Raw genomic sequence first — 16937 nt, forward strand, 5'->3', positions numbered from 1 at the left:
ATTGGAAGGTATTTGTTTGTGGGGTTTGGAGATTAATTGGTAGGGATACGTTTGTAAGGTTATAGATTAACTGAATTTTTATCCAAACTTGAAATGTCCTCCCTCCCCCCTCCGACACTTTCCTTTCCCAATCCCGAAAACATGTTTATTATTCATTTATTTAAGGGTTGGTAGGTGTGTGTTTACAGGGTTTGAAGGATTGGAAGGTATATGTTTGTGGGGTTTGGAGATTAATTGGTAGGGATACGTTTGTAAGGTTATAGATTAACTGAATTTTTATCCAAACTTGAAATATCCTCCCTCCCCCCTCCGACACTTTCCTTTCCCAATCCCGAAAACATGTTTATTATTCATTTATTTGTTTGACATGAACATCCCATATGTTTTTGTTGCTTCTAAAGCTGAACTTATAAACGGTAAACTGCAAGTCACGATGACAATTTAACAAAATATGATGCAACTTCGCTAACACAACATCAGCACCAAGGAACGGCCAATTTAACTTGATGTAGAAAGATTTTTCACCAGCATAGGCTTCAACAACGTGCCACATCGGACAGCAACGAACATTAAACACTAAACCTATAACCAAAATGAAATGAATTAATCTAGACGAATAAATGTCACTTTACGTTATTTACCAGAGTTAAAGCCCTCAGCTGGCTTTTGGCTGCATCAAATCCATGTGTACGTTGGGCAGCAACAAAGAAGCTCATACTTTTACCAGACTGATAATCCTATCTATAAAAAAAAAAACTCAATTACTATCAACTATCAAGGAAACAATGTCTTAAATTACAAAAACAAAAATTACAGAAGTCAAAGTAAACTATGCAAACACAGTCCTTCAGAATAAAAGTTGCAAAAGAACCTACAGCTAGCAAGCATTTACAAGGTAGGCAACTGAAAATTCTACAACAAATAAGTTAAGAGATAGTCACCGACTAACTAAGTCTGTAGTCTCACAGTTAGAAAGTTGAACATATTTACCTGAATAGTTCTCGAGTGCTTCTTACAAAACGTACAGCCGGTACAGGAAAAAGAGGAATTTATCCTTGGCATGGTCGTCCAATTTCAAAGAGCTCAATTTCACCTACATGAGGGAAGAGGAGTTACTTATAACAGGAAATCAAATGCGTTTTTTTTCCTTCTTTTCAGACCTGGAGTCTTACAATTCTGGCTTGGGCATCACTCAATGAGGGGAAAGAATTGAGGTAATCACTAGTTGTGATTGTGATGGGTGTCAATCTTTTCGTTGATATCCAACTCTTACAGCACTCTGTGCAGAACTCTACAAACAAATAATGGTTAAAGGTTTATTAAAATATCTATTATACTGCAGGGATCTCACTTTTCCATGCTTGGCAATGTCTCTCAATAGTGGGTGGTGTCAAGTGAAAAAAGTTGGGGATCTTCATCAACTCTGCATTGGCAAATTTACTGGGTGGTGTTGCCCCCAGAACAACCCAGCCCTGATGCAAGGGCAGCAGGACACTAGCTGGATGGAAAGACCTGGCAACTGGCCTGACTGAGTGCCAGTCTTGATCAAAAGCGCGTTATGTTGGAACATGAACTGCTGCTCTCTTGTATTCTTTACGGCCGTAAGATCTCATATTCAAAGACTTGTTGGGACTCAGATCCAGCGAACGGAATTCGTCATCTCCTAATAAATTAAAACAGAAAGCAGGTTACAGCACATGCCATTCACGTGTAAATAATCTATTGATACTAAGCGCCATTAAAAAAAAAAAATGTTTTAGAATTTCTTCGTTATCGTTATCCTGTAATAAATCATGTTTGCTTAGTGTTATACTTTTATTACATATTACGCCGGATTGGCAGAAAAGGGTTTAGTTTAAATCAAATGATAAGCACATTAATCGAAAACCTATCAAATGGTAACCGTTGAAAGTGCTGCTTACTTTTTGTGTTTGTATTTTATGAGACGAATGAAGAATTCCTTTATTCCCATAAGAGACAGAGTCAGTTCCGCCGCCGTTGACTGACAACGTGTTATGTCGCTATATAGGAGTTTGCTAACGTCTGCGAAAGTAAAAATGGGCACACACAAATAATAATAAAAGAAAAAATTCAAAATTGTATGGATTACAATAAAGCCTTCCTATATTTTACCTTTCAACGTAAAGAGCCGCTGTCAGGATGTGAGATTGTCCAATCAGGGATCCATCACAAAGGTAATGGTCTAAGGTTAAAACAACCTGATAGGAAGAAAAAATATAGGAGGAAATTTACCAGCGACTGCCGAGATTCCATCGACGATTGAAATAGTCCGCTGATCAGCTTCTCAAAACCGAAATCCAACATTTTATCATAACACATTACAATACACTCGACGTAACGATTTAAAAGACCTCTAGCTTTAAACATGGCATCTGTTGGCTCACATTTTTCAACGCATAATTATAAAAAGGCTTACCACTGCTACGTTGAAATAAATTTGAACGTGAATTGGAATGCACGAACTCAATGAGGACAAACACGTTGAGAGCCTTTGAAGTTAAAAATAACATACACAAATTATTTAAACGGCAAAGTCTATGGTCTATAATGACAATTCACTAAAACAAAAAAAGTTAAAGATATTTAAATTTCTATTACCGATAAAGTGAAGCGCATCGTAGTCGACGTATATTGCTGAATGCTGAGCGGGATGAGATGTCACGTAATAGCAATGGCGCTCAACTAATGATCACGATAATAAAACGACAAATTTTTCTATTATACATTTTCTCACAGTTCTGACTATAAAATGGTGTAACATTTTTTAAATTGTCAACACTCTGCGTGTCGTTTCGGGATTATTGAACCATTAATTGAAAAACTGTGGATGGACAATTAATGAGAAGTTCTCTGTAAACATGCGACGAAAATTGTCCTTCTTTGGAAACTGATAGTACACTGAAAATGTTGATTCATTTCCGTCCATTTCTTTTCATTATGACTTTGCCTATCCACTTCCGTACTTATTTTAAAATCACTCGCTAAATTAAATGCCTAGTAATAATCTGTTGACAATTTTATTATTGGCAATATCTTCTAAAAGGTCCTATAACCCCATGTCTGTCCGTCTGATATAATCATGCACGTCTAACTCTTACCCACCCGTCTACTAATACTAATGCACTGTAACATTTAAAAGAAAAAAATTCGAGATTAACAGTTCAGCCAGATGGATTATCACCGTACGCCGCTGTACTTGAGTAATTACTACTTCTGTAATAGACCGGAATAAAAGATGGCGAACCCTGAATCGAAAACGATTAGGCCTACGACGAATATTTTACAAAGGGGGAAGGGATAAATCACACGAATAATGTCAATGCAATTACGGCAGGGTACTCTTACCATCAATAAAACTGGACGTGGACGCACCATCGCCGCCAATCAGACTTTCTCCGGTGGCCATTGAACTGGAACCATTGTTACTTGTGCCCATGCCGTTGGCTACAATGGCTTCGGCTGGACAAATTCATCAACTGCCTGACGCTTAACTCAGAAATGCGACTCTAGGTGCTACCTAACAGACGAAGAGCAGAAAACAAACCAAAAATAAATTCACGACAATTTCAAATATTCAAAAAATATGATAAATTGATCTTTTACCGATTGCCGGAACACTGTCCATCAGATTGACTTGGACAACGATCACTTTTGGTACGACATTGGAACATTTTGACGATTCTCCATCTCGTCTATGTTGAAGAAAGAAACCTTAATAAATAATCACGCAATTTGGAATGTTATGGCTGATTTATCTTATTATACTAAAATAAGTAAAATTAGAATTTTGATGTAAAAAAATATTTGAAGCTTTTTTTATATGTTAATTTTAAGTTTGGAAGTGAGCTAGACTCGCAGATAGACTTTAAATCAAGTAATCAACTCAAAATAAAAAAATAAAAATAAACTTAATCATTCCACATCCGGTCTTGATGTAGTCCTGAAGGAGAAACCAGGGAGAAACCATGCCCAACAACTCAAATGTTGTCACTCGACTCTCAGTGGTCACACTAATTCTTGCAGACATGCCAATGTAATCACATCAGTGTCTGATCTGCCTGATCATCTGAGCCTGGTTTCATTGCTTGTTGATTGTCGTTCAGTTGGAGGATAGATCTGAGACGATGTCCAGCCCTACAAAAAATAGCTTTAGCACTGCAGTAAGGTATATTAAAGAAAGGAATGACAATCAATACAGTAAAATAGTGTTACCAGTTGAGATTGAATAAAACTGAAGGATGAAGCATTCCTTGTCAAGTTGGTCATGTTCAATGTCCTTTTTTGAAATATTTGCACACACGGTAATGTGAACATGTGATGCATTCTATATTTCATTTCGTAGAACTTTAGATAAAAGAAAATTAGTAATAATTATGTTCAACAAATTTTGGAAATCAGTGGATAAGCATAAATAAACCGATTCTGTCACAGTAATTGGAAATTCAAGGCAATTGTTGCACAGTTAAAAAAAAAATGTGTATCTGCAGTCTGCACGTTGTGCCCACTAAACCGACAAAATGTAATTCTTAAGAATAAAATGACTTTTTGTCTGCGTCCTCTCTATTCACATTGTCTAAATATAAAATACTTCATAAAACAGTCATAATAAGAAGATCAAAGCAGTGATTAATAAAATACCAAGAACAACATTCCCAGGTCGATCCAAGTCTAAGCTCCAAGCACATCCTCACCTCACCAAAAGCCATCTTCTGACTGACAAATGTGACAATAAGATAAGGCGCGAACCGCGAACAGAATAATTTCATTGAACGCGATGCAACATTGCCAGATTTCTTTTATAACTCGTGTGAGTCGATAAAATTAACAAACGAAAACGAAACGAACTTAATTTCTCACAACCACAACAAAGAAAAAAAGTAAATTATAAATACATCAGCAAATAATAAAAAAATAATGAACACATCCATTCCTTCTGTTGTTCAGTCTCACAGTTAAAGCGTATTAAATTAAAGTAGTAGGATCAGAGCCATTATCTGCCGGGTGATCCCGTTGAATCATCCGTTGAAAACGATGCAAATATTTTTAACATCACTTAGAAAAAAGAGAAATTTAGTTTAATGTCCAAATTACTTCAACGGACATTAAAGCGAACTTACGAGTTATTGCAAATCATGTCCTAATTGAACAAAACGTAGTGTAAGATTTTTTAGCTTATTATTTTTAAAAATTTACAATTACATCCATTAAGAAGGTGTGGAATGAAGTTCAATTGTAAAATGAAACAGAGTAACAGACACATTGAATTCCGTACACAACCTACCTTTCCAGCATCAAACGAAACACCAGTTTAGCAACGAATACCTTCACCAGTCCAGCACCAACAGAGCCCAGTCGAACTGTCAAAGTTGGATCAGCAGAGAACGACGCCAATATTTCTAACATCAGCTTGAAGGAAGAGAAATCTAGTTTGACCAAATTAAACAGACATTTAAGCGAACTTACAACAAATTAATGAAAATCATGTCCTAAATAACATACAAAAACAAAATAAGATTTGTTTAGTTTATCGGAATGAGTGTAGCCATCCCCTGAATTTAAACCTATAAAAATTTGTGGAATATAGTATGAAAACATAGATGTTATTGAATTTCTTTAATATTTCTTGAGTACCACAGATAAAAAGAATTTTGACAAAAACAATATTCTTTTTAAAGCATATAAAACATAAAGAAAAAGTGTTCGAACAGGAAACGAAACTTTTAAAAGAAATTTTGGATCGCATTTTTGCCCGCCCATCTCACTGCGATCACCTCTAATCTTCAACAGTTATTTTTACCGAATTCCAATGCTTCTCTTGAGCCATGGTTCTCATACGCTCAAGGTTCACATTTCCACAGTCTTTTAAAGAAATTTCGTCCAAAGGATTCGCTTCGTTCAGAAAAAAATCGATTCCTTTCTGGCTCACATAAGAACAACCGTGAAACTTTAACTTGGTCAAATACTTGAAACTATTTCTAGCGCAAGCTTCCTCAATGATCTCGTCATCAAGAGTAAAACACTTTTCTATGGAAACTGCTGTAAGAGCAGGGGAAGACAAAAGCAATAGCAACAATTTGCGTGAAATAGGGAATCGAGGATAATAAGAAGACAGAGAGATGTCTTCCAGCATCTTTAACGGAAATACTTCCTTTGGGGAACAAAGAGAAGAGTGGACGCCATAATCTAACACCGGTTCGGGTATAGTATATAGATAGCAGTGCATAGCAAGTAGCAAACGGCGAATATTCGGGCAGCATTGGATGATGAGATAGACTTCTTCACTCGTTACTTCCACCGATAAATATAATTCTTCAAGTGTAAGGCCACGAGCTTGTAGAAGAGGAATTACTCCGCCAGGAATAGAGATGATCGACGGTAGGAAGGATATCCGAATTCCAAGATTTTGTATTTGTTTAAGTTTTTGAAAACCTGAAATAAAATTGCGTTTAGTTTCTCGACACATACGAACACCAGCATTTCAGAATTTTTCTCACCTAATAACTCCTCATCGGTAAATCCTTCGTCGTTTACATGTATGAAAACATCAACAAGCGACGGACACATGTCAACCATCAATGAAACGCTGCCTTTCTTATAGGAGACTTCGTCTGGCGGAGTCCACATAAGCCACTTGGTCAAAGAATATTTTTTTGATTCTCTGGTTTCTTTACGAATTCTTCGAAAAGCTTTCAGATCAGACTCATTGTCGCAATTTAATTCTTTCAACTCTGGTAAATGTTCGATAGCAAATCGAATTCCGGAATGAGTCACTTCCGTTCCATTAACTGATAATTTCTGAAGGGAACTTTGACCGTTGCAGAACACTTTAACTACGGTATCGGTCACACCAGGGCAGTAATTAACTATCAACTCCCTAGGGGAAAAAATACGAAGTGTTATATACAGTAAATTTACTTCATTAAAGTAGAGTACATCCTACCTTATTTTTGGTTGATTGGTTGATCCAAGATTGAGCATACTTATTGCACCATAAAATGTGAAAGATAAATCAAGGATCTGCAGGTGTTCAAAACGCTGAAAAATAGAAGTAAAAGTCTCTTCTAATTTGGAAGTTCTTTTATCATTGAAATAAGCAACACAGCAGCCATCATGAATCTTCAGTGTAGTAAGTTGCTGTTATTGCAAAGAGTTACACATAAATTTACTACAATAATAATGCTGAATTAATTATTACCAAACATCTGACCGATGCCAAACGAACGATGCGAAAATTTCTGTTGGCATCATATCCAGTGCCCAGATAATCTTGTGATAAATCCAGAACTTTCATGTGTGGGCTTTTGAAAAGTAGATCAAACATGTCCTCTGTTATCGAGTAGTCTTTCAAGAGACATTCAGTCATGTACTCCAGACAATGCGAAGCTGTGTGTAGTCAAAATGGCATAATCAAATAAAAGCACACAATTATTCCAAAGAAAAGACACTCACGCAGAAGGTAAAAGAGGCTGGAAACGTGCTCCGAACTACGCAATGCCGTCCATTTCTCCATGTTATCGACGATACTGTCCATACACAATTCTGCCAGAGATTTGTGGTACCATTTTGGCTGAGGCATGTTGAAGATAACGGTTAGAGAACACAGTCTACCTAGCCAGGCCTACAAAACGATCATCAACGATCACACTAGAGATTTTTCTAAATGTTTCTCTCCGCCCCTGATCTCTAACAGAGTGACAGTATGGCGTCCATAAAGGATTAAAGATTTAAAGGCGCGAAATTGCATTGAAGGCGAGATGCACCATTGCCAGATTTCTTTTATAACTAGCGTGAGTCGATAAAATTAGAAAAAAAAACGAACTAAATCAGAGTAATAGACAGTACGACATTCTCCCACTAGATGCCTGATTAAGAATAATGATTGCAGCTAAATGGTACCAAATTTGTAAAGTAATTTGTAAAAATATATATCAATTGAGTAGAGTTGAGTGACATTGACACACAGAAATGAATAATTTAGTTGAGAAGAGGTGATGAGTTGAACATAAATGATGATTTTATAGAAGTTCATATGAGAACTTGAGAGTTCCTAGAATGGGAACTATTGATAATAAGTCCTTGTTCGGTTTCGCAAAAAGGCACCACAAGCGCAAAGCTTATGCAAAAGGCAATGGGAGGGAATTTCCATAGGGGTGGGGATACCAAGATATGATGGTTATGATGATGACTTGGAAATGCTTTATCAGTTTAGTGATAAAGCACACTAGTCAATTAAAACAACATTTATTTCATAATTCCTCCCGATCTAAAGCCGAAGCATTCATTTTCCTCCCTATCTCAGGAAGCATAATGTACACAAGTACACGTGTACTTCATGAACCAACACGGTCTCCGCGTACGTAACAATCCCATAAATCCGGCAGTCTGTCAAGGCGCACTATCAACACGCTCGTTCGCGATATCGTAACCCTTCAGTCGTCTTTTATTAGATATTACGGGGTCATTCGATATGAAGTGCCTTTTATCCTTGTATAAATTACAAGGTGGTATTTACTTTAAAAAGAAAAAATGACAACAACAAAAAACTGGCTGAATTCGTCTATAATTACACCGTATAGCTTCAGTCAATAGCGACCATCTTCTTTTAGCATGTCAATGGCGACTATTTTTTAGAACAGCGAGTCCGTTTTGCATGTTTACATTTACCTTTTCGGGACGCTATTCTATTACCTGAAAGTCTGAACTAATCCCAAATAAGACCGTGTAGTTATGCGTATAGTAACTGAGCACTCGGGGTTCGATTGATAAAACATAGGGTGTAGTAAGTAATTCTAAATAGCATGATTTTCCAAGATTTTTTAATATTATTCTCTATAGCAGGCATTGGGTTTCTTTCAATTTCAATCACTAAACTGCCGACATCAGGAATAATAATAGTCTTTTCTTTTGTTTGTTTTTTTTTGCTTTTGCTTTTCATGGGTTTCAGAATAATGATAAGAGGACAGAAAAGAATTGAATAACGACTAAAAATAATACTATACGCAGTTTGAGAATAGAAAGTGAAATAAACACACACACACAGGAGTCACAATCATGCACATATGACTTTATTCGGCTGTTACATTAAGTCTCCCTTCCCTCAAACGACACAGGATTCGATGCTTTTAATTTTAATTATTTTGTTAACTCGTTCTTCTTTTCACAAAAAAAGTTTTGTTTTTTCCACGATAAACAACGAAGCTGATCTGCTGATGACGTCGCCCTTCCCCTCGTTCCTACTCGATTCCCCTCCAAATCAAAAAAGAAAACAAACAAAACAGAATTGGAGACATCATAATAAATCTGTTAAATCAATGAAAAAGAATCTCGTCTTTGTATGTTGTATTGGTTATTTGTGATAATTAATCCATTCTTTGGCAACTGGTGGTTGTGACAAGAAGAAATTTTTGCGGTTTTTCACGGTTGGGTGTGGGTGTTGTTGATGTTGATGTTTATTCCGCGTCCGGGAAAGGACCAGCAATCATTTTCTCCAAGAAAGCTGTAAAAACCCCAAGGGAAATGATTAGAGCACCTCAATTGAAATAGAATTCGTAGACATGTAGAGAGCTCAAGCAGATAAGCGTTGAGAAAGTAATAAGCCATTTATAGCGTAATGCGAACAGCGTAAAGATGAGTTCCGGTTATCGTAATGAACCGACCACTTCGGTCTCGTTACAAATGAAACAGTTTCTGCTGTTGAAATGACTATACGGAATCTTAATGACTAATAGTGATGGAAGCGCATGCATAGTTGCGGCGGTTAGGTGAAGGAGCAGCAGACGTGAATTGAATTGCACGACTTAGAGGATGACCACAAACCTGATGGATGTGTAACTGTTTGCGTTTTTTTGTTTTTTTTTGTTGAAGGGTAGGGTTGAAGAGGCGTAACACTTAAATATCTTATTGCTGACTGTCGGGGTAGGGTCCGGCCAAAAGTCGGTTAAGAAACGCTATGGCAAAGAAGACAAAGGGTATATGATCGTAACGTTTTATACGATATGTCGATTGGTCGTGCAAAAATTTCTGTTTCAGCCTTCAGCGTATCGTCACTATATAACGACGAGTTGACGGCTGAGGATGTGAGGCTGTTGTGACTCTATTCTGACTTGCGGGTTGGTCATTCAACAACGAGGTTTTTGACAACCCGTTTTAAACACTCACTCATACTGTAGGTATAAGTTGTATAATCACTAATCCACGCATCAATATTGTAATAACGAAGTACTATGAAAACTCGTCAAAAATTAAATTTCAAATTTGAAATTATTTAAAAGATCTCAGGATGTATAATTGTGTGTGTAAGGTGCTCGAATGGGAATAACTCACGTTTGTAGGGGATCAAGCCATCCTCATCCTCGGGGTCGCAGCAGGCAGCCATGATGTCATCGACTTCCTTCTCTTCGAGGCGCTCGCCTAGTTGAATAGCAAACGCGATAGTCAAATATTTCCGCCAATTTCAAAATGAAAAAGTTGATTTATCCCAGGTAAATATACCCAAAGCCATGAGGATGTGTTGGAGCTCTGCGAAAACCATGGTTCCGTTGTCGGACTTGTCGTAGAGTTTCATGCACTCAATGAAATCTTCAATGGTGCCTTGATCCTTTTCTTTCTTGATCTGGCAGAAGATGGGCAAGAATTCGTCAGCCTTGATCTTCTTCTCTCCTGTTGGATGAATGCGACATTTTAAAAATAACGTGTAAAGTAAACAGGAAATAATAATAAAAACAAAACAAAAACAAACATACCCTTCTTCTTTGTGCCACCCATTTTCTCGATTTGAGCCAAGGTGGGGTTTAGGTTAAGAGCTCGGAGGCAGTCTCCCAAGTAGAACATGTCCATAGTCTCATTACCCTCAAAATCGTAGATGGAGAAGGCGAATTTCCCCCCTGTTAATCAATCGAAACAATTAGATTTGTAGAATAAACAATTAATAACGTCCGTGTTTCTCTAAAGCGTCGATAGGGGAGAGCGATAACATTCTAAATCGGTTGCGATCGTTGAAATTCATCACCAGTAAAGAATTTGAAAGGAACGTTGGAATTGGCAATGGCAATATGTGGCAGCTGAAAATCGGGAAAAGAAATAAAACTGGAACGTCACGGAGTAATAGGGTGATATGGTCGTCTCACAATCGCATTTCTGGTGTAAGCAGCTAAACAGCAATAGCTCAGGAGCGTCGAGTAAGAGTAGAAGAAGAAGGCGTGTAAAAATAGATTGTGCAGACGGAATTCGGTCGACTCATCTATACGTGTGTATACTTCCCTTTCGCTCCCGCCACCCAACCACCACCCCGAACCACCCTCAAGTTCCTGTAGTGTAGTAACCTAATTCCTCCCGGCCAGTCCCTCTCCCTCGACTAAACTTAGCATCCCGTCCCAATCGGTGCCAAAGCAAACGCCAAGTCCTACACACTCCAATCCACACTGCGTATGTGTATAGGCTCTAAGCACACGGAACTGTTCTCGGCACCGAATGATGATGACCATACTTGGACACGCTTCCGTTTCCCGTATATGTAGGTTAGAAAACCCTTTCACTGGGAGGAGCATTTAGCACACAACTCTATTAAACTAAAAAGCTCGTGTTACAATTAACCGCATTGTTTTTTTTTCTTTCTTTGCACTACTAAGGTAAACAGATGAGGTTTGAAAAAGGAAACTTACTTTCAATGTCGCGAGCACTCAGATCCTGCCATCGAAGAAAGAAGGCAAAGATGATTAAAAGGCTTCGTCAAATCAAATGTGAATATGAAATTTGCTTTGGGGTTTTTTTTAAAAAAAAGTTGGGGGTAATAGTGTCTCACCATTTCTGCTGCTGGGGTTTTGTAAGGCTGAAGGAAGGAATCACAATCGAAATCCACAAAACGCGGGCACCGGAGAGACTAAGGCAATCGGGCAACATGTACCCGGCTCTTTTATACCCGCAACTAGAGGGCCTTCCAATCGATCCCGCCTCCCTCTGATCCTCCTCGTTTGCTTGTTTTTTTTTTTCCTTTTTTTCTTTTTTAAAAAATGTCTTCTTCTTTCGTGCAGCACCTCCCTTTTTTTCTCTTCTATTCGTCTCTAAAAGTCGCACACTTCCTTAACTGACATTGCATATTTAGGTCAATGCTAATTTCTGCTTCTCTCTCTCGTTCTCTATCTTTACTTGTGCTATTCGTAAGTTGGCAGTACCAACTCATGTCCCGTTACTGTCCTATCAGGCACATTATACGCTCTGCATGTGTACCCGATTAATAATCGACTTGTTATCCGTACAATACCTCGATCGAATGACTCATACGAATGACCATATGGCGATGATTTTTATTTTTAAGTCTCCCCGTGACTTTATTTTGATTTGAATTCATTCGGGCGGTTAGTTTAGAAATGTGGTCAGACGCAAAATATCGCGGACCGATCGACAACGTTCAAAAAAGGGTAGAAAATAAACAAGGAAAAAGAAACAGAAATCGGACGCTAGACGGTAGAGAGAGAGAGGAAAAGATTGTAAGGCAAAGTTTTCGTTCGTTTTTTTCTTTTCCATTTCTTTCTCTCTCTCGTTCTTCGCTGCGCAGGCGATTTAATTTTAGTTCCAGCTAGAGGAGTCGAATGGACAAGTTGAGCTACTGCGGAAGCTTTTTGGCAACGCCTCTGTCGGTGACGGGAGACCATATACTGGGAAACTAGGCGGCGGCGGGTGGTGGTGGTGGTGGTGGAACGTCGGGGGAGCAAGAGAGTAAACGGAGGTTTTTCTTGCTCAGCATACGGGACAAAGATAGGACCCACTACCGTCACGTTCTTGTGTATCTTCGACCCATGGTTGGACTTGTCCTTCTCTCCCCTGCTTGCCTCTCTCTCTCTCTCTTTCTTAGCTGCTCCAGTGTCTAGCAACAACAAAATTCTCTTCAACATCGGCGGCTATTTTAGCCCGCCTGTACGGAGCCGCCGCCGAACCGGACATTCACTCGTATATGTTACGCCGGTACCCACATCGGGAACCATCAGCGCGTTGGCATGCCTTCAAATCAGCATCGGGTTGAGAAACACGAACCAACCAAATCTCCTTTGAGGTTCCGAATAAGCGAATTAACCAAATGATTTCAGACGACGAAATTACAAATTTTTCCTGGATTTCCAGGACAAAGTTCTGAAGTGACTCGCGGCTCTCTGGCGTTACTACGTACCGATTCATTCCAAATATAACCCTACGCGGGCAGAACAATATCCAATCACAGCCACGCATCGAGCAACCGAGCGCGGACGTTGCGGGAACGCAGAGAAAAAAAAGTCCAATAGGTTTCAGAGTCGTTTCCCTGTATGGACTGAGAAGGTGGACACGTCATGTCAAGAGAGACATTCCCAGACTATTTGAGTGTTTTCAAGCCGATGGTGTGTGATGCTCTTTCAATGTGAAACTCTATAAAAGCAACACACAATGTTGGGAAGTTCGGTATTTAAATCTGTATAAAGTATAGATTATGATGACGTGGAGGAACAAATTAAATCCAAGGCTAGAACAATTAGAGAACACGTGGACAAATTAAGAATGGAAAAGGTGGGCGAACAAAGGCCGAGAAAATTTAGAGACAATATCTCCCAAAACGGATCGATTATTAAAGATTATCAGCTGAGAAGGTGAAATTTGTGAGGCGAGACAGAATCACAGACGAGAGAACAGTTTTCAGCATATAATCAGTTTCTCAAGGCAGATCCTCCAGGGCTTCCTTGACATGTTTCCAAGTTTGCAGACCCTGTAACATTCCAAAACGGAGGTGAGGCCAAATACAATACTTGTTACATTTATTTACGAGATATTTGTCCTTTTTCACGGGCTCACCCTTAAATTAAAGTACGATCTATTTTTCCAAGAATCAAAAATTCGATTGAAACATACCATTTTGGACAATTTCATTTGAAGGATGACGTAATTGGCCAACGATTCCTGAAGATTTGCGTTTTTGTGCTGGTGGAAGCGCTCCACCTCATTAACGGCTTGCTTGGAAAACTGACTGTGTAATTAAAGAAAGTGCACCGTTAGATTTTTCTAACGACTTGAAAGGAATTAAGTTACACAAGTAAAAATATGCCTACCTAAGCTGGGTAGACGCTGTTTGTACTAGTACTTGAGCTTCGTCAATATTACGCTCGATTGTTTCGATTTTTGCCTGGCGATCATCTGGTGTTTCCGTTGTTCCAGTCCATTTCCCCCAAAGCTTGGTGAGATAACCATCCTGTCCCAGCGATCTGCTTTTGTTGTACTGCTGCAAATTCAGGTGCGATTCGGCTTTCTCGACCTCAAGTTGAGCCATTTGGTGCCGGCTGCTAAGTCCTTGCAATGCATTACCAAAGAAAAGATATTCTTTCAGCTGATCTGCAACAATATCTTCCTCTTCCATGTGTGCGTCAATAGCTGCAGCGTAACAATCCATATAATGCCCAGCTTTCTGCAGGAATTTGATCAAAAAATTTCCAAATTCAAATCTGAAATAGTTTTAAGCATTTCAATACCTGCAAACCATCTCCCATTGTTTTCTCTAAGGCACTCCACTCACTAAAAACTCTTCCATAATTAGCATGTAGCTTGTGGATAGCAAAGAGTCGATCGGCTAGACGGACGCGAAGCCTTAACAGGTTCCCCAAACTTGACTAAAAGTAGTAAACAATCAAGTTATATTACCAACGACAGCCAACTAGCTTTTGCCCAGACACAAAACTACCTGTAGTTCTGAACTGTAATGGCGAATTTCTTCCATGTGATCATCGGGTTTTTTCAATCTCAAAGCGGTGCTGATAGATTTCAATTTGAACTCTGCTTGCTGAACATATTTCCCGCCATCTGCATTAACGTCGAGATCTGACCACTCGCGATCTGATTGAAGAAACTTGAGCAAGACTTGGTCGTGGCATAAAATGGGATGGGCGGCAACACGCAAGAGGAAGTTCTAGGTAATTGTATAATGACTCACAAATATTGTTCTTGAATAAAATTTAGATGAAATACCTCCAATCCTACTCTTCGACGATCAACAAATACAGGATCAATATTATCACTGCTTTGACTTTGGCGAGTGAATGACGCCTTTTTTTCAGGTAGAGGTGGGATAATTGCTTCAGGATACTTGTTCTCTAGTTGGAACCTCAGTAATTCGAACTCACTGTAGCGTCTCCAAACTGACCCAGTAGGGGAAAGCCCTCCTCTCCAGTTCTTATCAGTGGCCCTATTAAAAATAAAGCTTTATTAGAATACTATAAAAAGAGAACAATTTTAAAATAATACTTTGTTTCAATGAGATAAACTGAATAGTATTCTTTCAAAGTTAGTGGACCATTAATTCGCTTTTCCGCTTCTACAATGCTTATATCCAAATGGTGAAGAAGCACATCCTAGAAAGGAAATCTTATTAATATTTGCATTTAAAGTGTTGATCCACATTTGAGACAATGATACAAATTGGGGTAATTTCCATTCCATCAAAGTAAGACAAATTCACTGAAATGAATATTTTGATTTCTACCAAATGTTATAAACCTATGAAAAACGAAAACAATGTTTCAGCTTACTTCTTTTCCGATCAAAATGTTTTCCTTTTTCCCGTTTGTTTCAGTTACCAGGTTTTTAATCTCTTTGCTATCCACTTCCTCCCAGTTATTTGAGACAATGTTAGAAGAAGACGATTGCATGACTAAAACTTTGAAATGACTTGGTGGGAATTTGAGAAGGGCACCCTTTCGTAGCTCGTAGTATTTGCTGATAAGTGATTTGCAGTTCTAGTAAAAGCGTAACTCACAAAATTCTTTGAATTGAGAATTGACAGGTGTCATTATCGTGGTCATGTGCATTCAAGGGTGGGAAGTAGGAGGGGGAGTCACATGATTCCCCATCTAGCGGCAACCTTATAAATTGTGTGTCGTTGCCTGGCAACCATATCAAAACGCGTCTCAGCTGTCAAGTGCGAAGTTAATTAAGCAATCATTGCCACATTTAACCCAGTTGTTGCATGAGCATCATATTTGGTGTTGAACATCCGTGCATTTAGCAAAGAAATGGTGAAGATTAATATTGAATATTGGTATGTTACTATGTTTTAGTTAAGTAGTTTTCTTTCTTCACAAATATTTGATTATTATGTTTGTACAGCGGTGGGTGAGGGTATGGTCCCCGCTACGGGGAGCTTGCTGGAATGATTCGGCAAAAAGTTCCCTCTGCGGAGATTGAAGGCCACATTGGACGAAGAAGTATTAAATATCTAACTTATATATGTTGACAAATGCAAGTTATTTAATATTTTTTTGAATTTCTACAGCTTCGTTTGAGGTGACTGTGGATGATCAATTGATCCACTCCAAACTGAGCACAAATTCCTTTCCAGATTTTGAAGAGGTTGCTAGTATTGTGCAATCAGTCGCTGAGGGATCTAAGCCTCAGCAAGTAACGAAGACCCAATCTGCTGGATGCAACATCCTGTAGACACCCTTTTACCATGGCAATGAATTTGGTTAGATTAAACATTTACTGCTCACTTATGAAATGGACTCTTTGAAGCACTTTCGTGTTGGTGTCTGTTGATTTTTCTTGAGCTTGTATCTGATGCTATCTGCAAATTCATGTATATGGAATAATAAACCACATTCAAAATATTCTTATATATAATTAGAACTTCCAAGCCAAGAAGGGAATTAGCCAGTAATAATTAGTGAAGGTCAAGAAAGTTAAGCCATGTTAACAGATTACGTTCTTCTGAAAACTTAGTTGATAGGATGATAGTTATCAATTCCCAATGGTGTTCAATGGAAACCTAGATTCTATTTAAATAAGGCTACGCCGTACTGACCAGAGTGACTACCTCAACGATTTTGCAGTTGAGAAAAGAGAAACCTTAGAAATTTTATACCGCATCTAGTATCTGTAAGTCTACAACTTCGATTTGGGTGTCAAAT

At 38.5% G+C, this 16937-nt stretch overlaps 4 protein-coding genes and 1 pseudogene across 6 annotated transcripts; 1 reads left to right on the forward strand and 4 right to left on the reverse strand.

The window, feature by feature from the left end:
• Positions 1-528: 528 nt before the first annotated feature.
• LOC124200634 lies at positions 529-3457 on the reverse strand (annotated as a pseudogene).
• Positions 3458-5602: 2145 nt separating this feature from the next.
• LOC124199957 lies at positions 5603-7752 on the reverse strand. Its single transcript, XM_046596028.1, has 5 exons — positions 7471-7752; positions 7217-7404; positions 6962-7155; positions 6516-6895; positions 5603-6450 (listed from the first exon to the last, which is right to left on the reverse strand). Exons 1-5 carry the CDS (start codon positions 7595-7597, stop codon positions 5795-5797), a joined length of 1545 nt encoding a protein of 514 aa, XP_046451984.1. The 5' UTR covers positions 7598-7752; the 3' UTR covers positions 5603-5794.
• A 1312-nt stretch (positions 7753-9064) lies between these two features.
• On the reverse strand, positions 9065-11956 carry LOC124199960 (myosin light chain 1-like). 3 transcript variants are annotated; one of them, XR_006877093.1, is made up of 7 exons: positions 11822-11956; positions 11682-11706; positions 10764-10904; positions 10513-10680; positions 10345-10431; positions 9838-9968; positions 9438-9517 (listed from the first exon to the last, which is right to left on the reverse strand). XR_006877093.1 is itself a non-coding variant. In XM_046596031.1 (6 exons), exons 1-6 carry the CDS (start codon positions 11822-11824, stop codon positions 9471-9473), a joined length of 471 nt encoding a protein of 156 aa, XP_046451987.1. In that variant the 5' UTR covers positions 11825-11956; the 3' UTR covers positions 9065-9470. The 3 variants fall into 3 exon arrangements, 2 of the variants coding, with proteins under 2 accessions (XP_046451987.1, XP_046451986.1); XM_046596031.1 differs by lacking the exon at positions 9838-9968 and having other exon boundaries at positions 9065-9517; XM_046596030.1 differs by lacking the exon at positions 9438-9517 and having other exon boundaries at positions 9834-9968.
• Positions 11957-13445: 1489 nt separating this feature from the next.
• Positions 13446-15862, reverse strand: LOC124199959 (sorting nexin-4-like). The gene is made up of 8 exons (XM_046596029.1): positions 15561-15862; positions 15277-15383; positions 15001-15217; positions 14717-14941; positions 14508-14645; positions 14091-14443; positions 13894-14008; positions 13446-13750 (listed from the first exon to the last, which is right to left on the reverse strand). The coding sequence occupies exons 1-8, from the start codon at positions 15678-15680 to the stop codon at positions 13700-13702; spliced, it is 1326 nt and encodes a 441-aa protein (XP_046451985.1). The 5' UTR covers positions 15681-15862; the 3' UTR covers positions 13446-13699.
• Positions 15863-15909: 47 nt separating this feature from the next.
• Positions 15910-16637, forward strand: LOC124199961 (selenoprotein W-like). The gene is made up of 3 exons (XM_046596033.1): positions 15910-16069; positions 16138-16235; positions 16304-16637. Exons 1-3 carry the CDS (start codon positions 16044-16046, stop codon positions 16465-16467), a joined length of 288 nt encoding a protein of 95 aa, XP_046451989.1. The 5' UTR covers positions 15910-16043; the 3' UTR covers positions 16468-16637.
• Positions 16638-16937: the final 300 nt, after the last annotated feature.

The sequence above is a fragment of the Daphnia pulex genome, chromosome 8 (assembly GCF_021134715.1).
Source record: "Daphnia pulex isolate KAP4 chromosome 8, ASM2113471v1".
NCBI lineage: Eukaryota > Metazoa > Arthropoda > Branchiopoda > Diplostraca > Daphniidae > Daphnia > Daphnia pulex.

Excerpts from the sequence above, each read along its gene's own strand:
- LOC124199957 (XM_046596028.1), bottom strand. The coding sequence starts at position 7,597 with ATGCCTCAGCCAAAATGGTACCACAAATCTCTGGCAGAATTGTGTATG. Across the intron at positions 6,896-6,961 it reads ACCAATCAACCAAAAATAAG|GGAGTTGATAGTTAATTACT; the intron begins GTAGGATGTACT and ends TTTTTCCCCTAG. Across the intron at positions 6,451-6,515 it reads TACCGATGAGGAGTTATTAG|GTTTTCAAAAACTTAAACAA; the intron begins GTGAGAAAAATT and ends ATTTTATTTCAG.
- LOC124199960 (XM_046596030.1), bottom strand. Across the intron at positions 10,905-11,681 it reads GAGTGCTCGCGACATTGAAA|GGGGGAAATTCGCCTTCTCC; the intron begins GTAAGTTTCCTT and ends ATTGATTAACAG. Across the intron at positions 10,681-10,763 it reads GGGTGGCACAAAGAAGAAGG|GAGAGAAGAAGATCAAGGCT; the intron begins GTATGTTTGTTT and ends TTCATCCAACAG.
- LOC124199959 (XM_046596029.1), bottom strand. The coding sequence starts at position 15,680 with ATGCAATCGTCTTCTTCTAACATTGTCTCAAATAACTGGGAGGAAGTG. Across the intron at positions 15,384-15,560 it reads ACATTTTGATCGGAAAAGAA|GATGTGCTTCTTCACCATTT; the intron begins GTAAGCTGAAAC and ends TTTCCTTTCTAG. Across the intron at positions 14,009-14,090 it reads ACAGCGTCTACCCAGCTTAG|TCAGTTTTCCAAGCAAGCCG; the intron begins GTAGGCATATTT and ends TTAATTACACAG.